The 9,869-nt window shown below is 34.4% G+C and overlaps 1 protein-coding gene across 1 annotated transcript; it reads right to left on the bottom strand.

The window, feature by feature from the left end:
- Window positions 1-7,865: 7,865 nt before the first annotated feature.
- LOC110934116 (ethylene-responsive transcription factor ABI4-like) lies at window positions 7,866-8,883 on the bottom strand. Its single transcript, XM_022177306.2, has 2 exons — window positions 8,413-8,883; window positions 7,866-7,874 (listed from the first exon to the last, which is right to left on the bottom strand). Exons 1-2 carry the CDS (start codon window positions 8,881-8,883, stop codon window positions 7,866-7,868), a joined length of 480 nt encoding a protein of 159 aa, XP_022032998.2.
- Between the last annotated feature and the right edge of the window lie 986 nt (window positions 8,884-9,869).

Below are 9,869 nucleotides of genomic sequence, written 5' to 3'. Positions count from 1 at the left end.
AGTGAATACATATACACGTTCACAAGTTTGATTACGAATAATTATATTACTATGAACATTCCTTCTCGAATTCTCGCCTTGATCGCGTGCCCAGCCAAGGGGCTGTCCTAACTTAATCTTGATCTCAATGCGTTTTACTTCATAGCTGATATGCAATAAAGCATATGTAAAATGCACCAACTAACGATAAAAGATTTGTAAATGTGTTAAAAAATCAAATTCTGATACTTTTGTTTATTATAATACTCTTAGCAAAACTTTGCACTTAACTTAATTAATCGTTTGTCAATTAACATAACTAAATTCAAACAAAAAAATAGCTCAACATTAACGTCATCTAGTGTGGCAAGACTCATGAGGTCGAACGGTGTTGTGGATTGCCATAACATCCCAGAATGGTCAACGTCGTTTAAATTGATAACACTAACGTGTGGGAATGTGATATTACAGTAGATGATGATATTAAATTGGGGATTCGGTTGCCCTTTTAGTGTAGTTAAAAGGCACTATAAGTTGTTAATACGTCTTTCAGCTGAAAGAGGGGGATCTTCCGAACTTTTCGCTCAGTAGTGTTATATTATGTATGTAGCTTTCGTATAGAAATTTTTAGGTATATACGTTTTCAACCCCACATCGGAAATCTCAAGGCCACTAGCTGAAAGAAGAAAACAAGGAAATCTTGTTAGTGAGTGATAGTGAAATATATTTGTTACAACTTGTTAGGAGTTTTAGCATATTTGTATTATCGACCTTCCACGGGTAAGCTTTGTTAGTATTTTCAGAAATTAAAAAATATAATTTAACTGAATCGTTTGTTTATCATTTAACATAACATAATTTTAGATTAGATACTATCCAAAAGTAAAATACTATGTCCAAACACGTATCATGTATAGCCTTTTCTAAGTGTAGCAAAAGTCATGAGTTTTTATGGTGTTATGGGTTGTCATAACATCCCATAGTCGACATAGGTTGTGGAAGAAACAAAGTCTATGGCCTACCTTTGGATTAAGAATCGGATGAGATCATCTCTTTGGTCGTGGAGTGATTGGCGAAGCTTTAATATTGCAATGTAATGTAATGTAGGTCGGCGTTGGCCTTGTTGAGGCCGTTTCTTTCTGGTGTAATTTTCATTGTACATATGGTGTCTAGCCTCTGGCTAGTTGAATGAATAAAATTTTCTGTTGGCCGTTCAAAAAAAAAAAGCATTAACGTGTGAGAATGTGATGTGATAATTAAGGATGTTAATAAATGGGGATTCAGGTTAGCTCTTAGTGAAGTTAAAAGGCATTAGGCTATGAGGTATACTTTCACACCCCATTAACTACACGTAGGCACCACATCACCTATTTGGCCCTCTTTCACTTCACCACACACCAAGGAAATGGTTTACCCCATTAACGCCCCTTAAAATTAATTAAAATACATATATATATAGCATGTTGTTGTGTGTGTGTGCAAATCTTTGCAATGCTTGATTTCCTCCCTCTCTCTCTCCTAGTTAACTTCTTAACATGTGAAACTTTTAATGCCTCTTAACACCCTTCAGGAGCGGTTTAACAGGTGTTAACGGATGCCAACTATGAGCGTTAGAGTATACCAGGTGGCCTAATATAAGTTGTTGATGTGCCTTTCATTTGAAATAAAAAAAATCGAAGTTTTGTTAGGGATTGCAAAACAAATATGTTTTTTAACGGCCAACAAAAGTCCAATCGTCCGGGTAAACCGAATGACGAAAGGCCATGCACGCACACTAATGCAAACGGCTTTGGTGACCCGGCCCGCCACCATTTCATGGGAAACCACCACCCGAAGCCCATTGAGGTAAAACCTCTGGCTCAATCTAGAGCATTTTTATACAGCAGGAGAGACTCGAACTTTCACATTAAAAGTTCATGGACTGCTAATGTAACAGAAGATCACCGATGAAATAAATCTGTTTTAACTTGTGAAGATTTTTAGCATGTTTGTATTTCTTGACCTTCCATGGGAAAGTTTTGTGAATCTTTTCAGAAATAAAAATGAAATATTTCTTTTGCTATAATGCTCGTACCAAAACTTTAACATAGTAGTTTATCAGTTAACATAGATTAGATAGTAGACGGAAGTAAAATATAGATTTAATAGTTTATTGGTTTAACATAATAAATATTAGATTAGATACTAAGCAGAAGTAAAATATAATTTTATAGTTCTAAAATAGTTATCAAGGATTAAACAATTTTCTTTTAAAAGATATATCTCATAAAATAGACACGACTGATCTTACAGATTTAAATTTGTTATTATATTTTTTGATGTGTTAATATATATAGTCATGCAACTTGGTTTCACTACTTAAACTTGTGTAAACCATATATCATTCTTTTAACCTATTTATCTAAATATGTCAAATGCGTTGGCGGATGGTAGGGTTGTAAATGAACCGAACGAACACGAACAAGGTCTTGTTCGTGTTCACTCATTAAGGAGATAAATGTGTTTGTTTATAAACATTTCACGAATATAAACGAACACAAATTATTTCGGTGAAAGCAACGGAGGCTTGAGGTGGATGGTGGAGGGAGCATCGTTGAAACTTGAAGCCACAATCATGGAATAGTGTTGAGGAGGGAAAGCTGAACGGGCATAAACAAAGTGGGAATAAAGTTTTCTATTTTAATTGTTAGGATAATAAAATAAATAAAAACTAAAGAATATTAAAGAAGTTTAGATAAAATAACTAAAAGTACAAAAAAAATTTATCATGAACATAAACACACGAAATGAATAAATGTTAACGAACATGTTACGCAACGTTCAAGAACACAACTGAATGAATGAGATCCATGTTCATTTCGTTCATTTAACTACTAGAACGAAATTTATTGTTCATGTTCGTCCATTTTTAAAATGAATGAACATAAACGAACTCCTCGCCGAACGGTTTATGAACTGTTAACTGAACGTTCAATTCGTTTACAGGAGCAGGTAGTAATTAAGCTGTGATTGTGTTAGTCAGGTTATGGGTTAAACAAGGTTGTAAACGGGTTGGTGGATCGATGATCAACCCGACCCGACCGTTTATTAAACAAATCAATTTCCTATGTATTGGGCATCTTTAACAAATTGGGCCTGTTCAAACTGGAGTTGGGTTTGGACTTTGGAGTACACCAAAGTTTATAAGCCTACTTTGACGTGTACAAAGTATTTACAAAAAGAGAGCCCGCTACTAATGTCAACAAAATGCTTGAAAATCTTTTTTCACCTATAATGGGCCGATTACTTGCTATGATTCCTATGACATGTGATTATGTCGATTAAAAAACGTGGTGGGCGAGCCCGATAAATCTGAGTCCGAATTAATCGATCTGTCAGCGGATCACGGCTGGGCTTGATTTGCGTAGTATCTTGTTATGGGATTGGACACTACTAAAGCGAGTACGGAACCTTACCTGACAAACAACCTGACACTGGGCATTTTTAAAAACCAGGTATGGCATTTCTAGTTCCATACCTAACTCTACCCCCTCCCCCTATTATATATCGGTTTCATACCCTATGAAAATCCTGAAACAGAACCGAAAAAACCTCATCACATTTTCTCCAAGATTCTGTTGCATAACTGACCCGTGTTTTGACCTTGTTGACATAACGGAGCATGGCCCAATACCCGAATTGTGAGCAAACTACTAGTGACAGAAAAACCATAAACCGTAAAATAAAAATACATATCTAGTACAGTAGAATCTAAAAGAAGAAAAAAACCCATGTAGGTAATATATTTTTTTTTTCGAAAATTTATTGTTAGTTGAACATTAATACAATTATAAAATGTTTATATTACTTGAATTTAAAATCCACAAAATAGAATCTGTCCCTATGAATCATCAGGATTTGAACTCTCAACCTTTTTAGTTATAGAATAAACTACGTGGGATATACCTTTGGGGACATATCGCACTTTTATTGGTATCTTTTTCCCGGTAACTTTATTCTTTTATCAATCAACATAACTGGTTTAAATTTCGATAATTAATAACCAGAACTAAAATATTGTTTTCAAACACAGTATATTCCATGGGCCTTTATTATTCCATTTGAAAGTTCAACGTTGACGCCTAACTAGCAAAAATCACGAGCTTGACCGTACTATGGTGTTGTCATGATATTTTAAAATGTCGACATAGTTAGAAAATATGCAAATAGTAATGTGTATATATATGCTTGTGATTATATTTATTTAACAATATTAAAATCGGATTTTGTTAGCCTTTTACTGAATTTAGTTTGATCATGTGTGAGGATTCAGGTAAAGGAATAGAAGTGAAATCTTTTTAATTAGTAACTAGGGTCGTGCTTCGCGGCGGGCATCCATTTTTTCGTACTCTTCGCACAATGCAAAGATAATTCGTTCGGTATCGTTTCAGTTCGTTATGAAAGGTAAATAAAAGCTTAAAAAGTCGGTTTCTAGAAAAGTGTATATCATGACGTAGATAAAAATAGAGATGCTGTACGGACATGCTCAAAATTTTAAAGAACTAAAATATAAAAATAAAAATAAATTAATTATAGTAGAATACAATAGATTGAAATTTAAAAAAAAAAAAAAGCCAAGAAGCACCAATATTTTCAATAATGAACCAAAAATATATTAAAAAAAATAGTTACCTCCAACTTCACTTCTTTTATATTATATATAACTAGTCTTAAGCCTCCCGTGCGGGACAGGAAGCGCAAAACCGGACTACCAGTGTTAGGGGGTTGCGAGGGGTGTAAGACAGTGCTAACCGACTGATGACTAAAACCGGAATAAACTATAAAATAAAAACACGAATTTCTAACTTCAAGTGACTCACGTGAACTAAAATGTACACGATGTTGAATTAATAGCAACCAGAGGTGTCTCTGAAAATTCACGTACCCTGTTCGAGATTGAAAAAATGTGTCATTCCTTTATGTTTTGTTATTATTTAAAAAAATTAAATTAGCACTGAGCTCAATAAACCTATTTTCAAGTGAGCTAAATTCTAAACCATAAAAAATAAATTGTAAATGAGCCTATATTGAAAGTGGTATATGTTTACTGTTTAAAAAAAAAAATACCATATACGTGTCAGATTTTTTTTAAATCGCAGGCCTTGTACAAAGGTCCTCCCCACACACCATCAAAGTCTCCCATGATAGCAACAACCTTATTAAAGTTTTGAAGTTGTATTATTATTATTATTATTATTATTATTATTATTATTATTATTATTATTATTATTATTATTATTATTAATTTTTTTTTTGAACAGCTAACAATTATCACCCCTATTTCACTTTTGGTGGGTTTCTAACTCCTGACTCCCTTAAGAGGGTATATATAATACAGTAAGTTGTATTATAACTTAATGTAGAAAAGTAAACTGATTAAAAAATAGAAAAAAAATTAAAATGATTACACTAAAGGCATGGAAATGAAAATTTTTTATATATAGTTTACAAAGTATCATGAATAGTAATTTTAAATTTATATTAATATATAGCTTTTTTATATTTTATTATTAATTTTACTTTTAACCTATTTCATTTTTTTCATTTATTATTATATTTACTTTTTACATATTTTTATTTTTTCCTTTTCTAAAACCATATTTCCTTTATCTTTTCTTTTTAATAGTTCTTTTTTTTAAATCATCTTTACTTTATCAGTTAATTTGATATTTCTATTCGTTAATTTTTATCTAAAACGTTAAGTACGTAGTTGTGCTTAATTTTAATCCTTGACCAGTATAAGTTTTATTAAAAACGAAGTTGTATTTAAAATAGAGTATTTATTTGATATCGTAAAATGGTACGGTGATAATCTGAACCGATTCTAACGGTTTAGCTTTCTGAACAACATGCTTTTGTTTTACATTATCATTTGTTTTGTTTCGCCGCAACGCGCGACGTTAAAAAAACCTAGTTTACATAAAAGACGAATTATTACTATTTATTTATTGGAATGTTATGAATTAATATATATAAATAATATGAAGATTAATTCTAAATAATATAATAATCGACCCAGTCCCAATCTATATTTTTTTCCTATATAATAATAAAATAGCACTGTAGAAGGCACCGTAGAAGTTCCCTTAATTGATAAAATGATTTTTAGTGTAAACTATTTGTTTAAAAGTCATTAGCCAAATCGTTTATTAATTTAATATAATCTAGATAATAAACTAAAATGAAATATTATTTTTAAACACGTACTCCTCCGTATAACCTTTATCATCCCAAGGTCCAACATTGACGCTATCTAAGCATAGCAAAATGGTGTTGTGGGTTGGCATTATACACATTTGTTTCTCCGTTCCATCGAGCTTTGTATACATTTTGCATTCAAAGATTAGCCTAATCGGTTATTAAGTTTCTAATTTGCGGAGATACACAACTTTGATTTTAGAACAAAATCATATCATTTATACTGAATTTCATACTCATTCTGATTTCTGGAACATCATACATTCATTTTAGGCTAATTATGGGCTGATTTTGGACATGCTTTAGGCTCATTTTAAACTGATTTTGGGTTGATTTTAGACTTGCTTTAGACTGGTTTGTTAGGCTAATTTTTTTTATAGAAAAATCTAATACGAAAATGCGAATCGTGTTAAAAACAAAGGTATGGGTTCATAACGATGACATGTGGAAAAAGGGCCAGATATTCTTGCTTTGCCTTAAGCCCACAAAATGGTTGAGCTGACTCTGACTCTCGCTAAATTAAATTACAATTAAACTAGGAAACAACAAACAAGAACACATGACAAAAATAAGTTCGGGTTCAATACATGTAAGCCAAGTAACTCGTATAAAACAGACCATGCTAATCAAGTACATAGACATAATTTCACTTGATGATTGAATGGAATACTATCAACACGACACATATACATTAGTCCAACAATCGTTAGTTTTTCCCTAACTAAACTGACACTACAAGAAATCAGATATTTAGCGACTAACTATTTAGCGACGAAATATTTCGTCGCCATAGGTCAGGTATAACAACCAACCTTTGTTGCTATACGTTTTTCAAGAAATTTCATTTTTTGGACCCGATAGGGACGAAAATTGGTTTCTATAAACTTGGCGGGTTAGAGGGAAATTATCCCACTTTGTGAAAATATTTATACCAACGAAATTTCGTCCCAATAGAAAAATAAAGTTCTAATTTTTTTTAACCCGATAGAGACTAAAAATCGTCATTGTAAGTCAATCTATGGCGACGCCTGTATAGCGACGAAACTAGCATCCTGGTACGAGTGTACGACGGATCAATAGCAACACCGTGTTGCGACTAATTTTGGTCGCAATAGGATACAGGGACGCAATTTCGTCACGAAAGGCCTTTTTTGGTCGTCGCTAAAGGTCCGTTGTAGTGTGAGACTAGAACCGGGAAAGCAGTTTTGTGATTACCATGGCTCGTCTTTCCCATAACACAATAACTAAATACATATACACATTCACAAGTTTGAATCAACAAGATAAGCATAACTAACCATATTATGATTACGAAGAATTATATAACTAACGACAAAAACAAATAAATCAAGAACATGGCTCTTCGTTAAAACTAACTAAACGAAACTCCCCTTTTGTTGTGCTTTACTATGAACATTCCTTCTCGAATTCTCGCCTTGATCGCGTGCCCAGCTAGCCAAGGGGCTGTCCTAACTTAATCTTGATCTCAATGCATTTTACTTCATAGCTGATATGCAATAAAGCATATGTAAAATGCACCAACTAACGATAAAAGATTTGTAAATGTGTTCAAAAAATCAAATTCTGATACATTTTGTTTATTATAATGCTCTTAGCAAAACTTTGCACTAAACTTAATCGTTTGTCAATTAACATAACTAAATTCAAACAAAAAAAAAAAAAAAAAAATAGCGCAACATTAACGTCATCTAGCGTGGCAAGACGCATGAGGTCGTACGGTGTTGTGGATTGCCATAACATCCCAGAATGGTCAACGTCTTTTAAATGTATAACACTAACGTGTGGGAATGTGATATTATAGTAGATGATGATATTAAAATGGGGATTCGGTTGCCCTTTTAGTGTAGTTAAAAGGCATTATAATTTATAGGTTGTTAATATGTCTTTCAGCTGGGCGCAGGTTAGAAGGGCCGGAGGAGAAGGGGGGACCTCCGAACATTTTGCTCAGGGTCTGTTTGGTATGGGGTAATGGAATGGACAATGGAATGAACGAGGTAATGGAATGGATAAGGTAATCGAATTGATCATTACCATTCCATGTCTTGTTTGGTTACCATGTGAGAATGGAATGAACTATTAATTTTTGTTGTTTGGTTTGCGAGAAAAGATGAAGGAATAAAATCGAATGGCGGTGGTCAGTGATGGGGGGGGGGGAGGGGGGGCAGTGATAGGTGCCAGTTGTAGCGGCGGCAGCGTTTCGCAGTGGTGGTGGGTGGAGAAGGCGGCGGGTGGTGATAACCGTAGTGGTGAGTGACGGCAGAGGTGGGTGGCGGCGGCGGCGGTGGTGATGGCGGTGGTGGTCGGAGGTGGTAGTGGCGGCAGCGACGGTCGTCGCAGGTAGTAGCGGCGGTGGGTGGTGGCGGTTGATAGCGGTGGCGGAGGTGGGTGGCGACGGCGGCGTTGATCAGAGGTGGCAGCAGCGATTGTGGCAACGGTGGCGGCAATGATCGAAGGTGGGTGGTGTCGACGATTGGAGGTGGCCGCGGCGATGGTGGGTGGCCGCGGCGGTGGCGACGACAGATGATGGTGGTTGTGGAAGGTGGCAACGGTGGTGGGTTGTAGTGTTGTTAGTGAAGGGTGAAGAGGGAATGGAATGGAAAAAAAAGCAGGGGGCGGATGGAATGATTTTGAGGGAATAAAATGCATTTTGGAATGAGCGATTTCATTCTATTGACCAACCAAACACTCTTTTCTTCATTCCCTCATGGGTCTATTCGATTCCACCTCTCATTATTACATACCAAATGCTACCTCAGTATGTACGTTTTCAACCCCCCGATTCTACATAAATTTTTTGGTATATATGTTTTCGACCCCTCGTCGGAAATCTTAAACTTCGCCACTGGTTGAGAGAAAAAAAAAAAAAATCTTGTTAGTGAGTCATAGTGAAATATATTTGTTACAACTTGTTAAGAGTTTTAGCATATTTGTATTATTGACCTTCCACGGGTAAGCTTTGTTAATTTTTTCAAAATATAGTTTAACTGAATCGTTTATCATTTAACATAACACCATTTTAGATTAGATACTATCCAAAAGTAAAATACTATGTCCAAACACGTATCATGTATAGCCTTTACTAAGTGTAGCAAAAGTCATGAGTTTTTAGGGTGTTGTGGGTTGTCATAACATCCCATAATGTCGACATAGCTTGACTCTATAGCATTGACGTGTGAGAATGTGATGTGATAATTAATGATGTTAATGGGGTACGGGTGGTCATCACTCATTACTCATCATTCACTCACAACTTTCAATCAATTTCTGTCATGTCTTCAACCATTATTCTATCACTCACAACCTTTTTATAGTGGAAATAGTCATCACTTGTGATGAAGTTGATCTTTCAAAAAAAAAAATAATAATAATAACAATAAAACACTAAAATTATAAATTATAAATTTCATTTAAATAAAACCTAAATTACATACTAAAAAAAAAAACTAAACATTGCAAATAAAAAAAATCTAAAAAATCTAAGGTATCTCCCATCCCACTTTTCACATATCTCGCGTTTTTAATGAATTACGACCGACTTAAACGGTTCAACGAGATTGGTGTGCGGCTCTAACAAGATTTTTAAATCATTATGTTTTTCTTTTGCGTTCAAGTGTCGAATATACGCCTCCTCG

The sequence above is a fragment of the Helianthus annuus genome, chromosome 4, assembly GCF_002127325.2.
Source record: "Helianthus annuus cultivar XRQ/B chromosome 4, HanXRQr2.0-SUNRISE, whole genome shotgun sequence".
Classification (NCBI taxonomy): Eukaryota; Viridiplantae; Streptophyta; class Magnoliopsida; order Asterales; family Asteraceae; genus Helianthus; species Helianthus annuus.
Note: the sequence above shows the minus strand (reverse complement) of the source record. Positions and strands in the feature narration are given on the sequence as shown.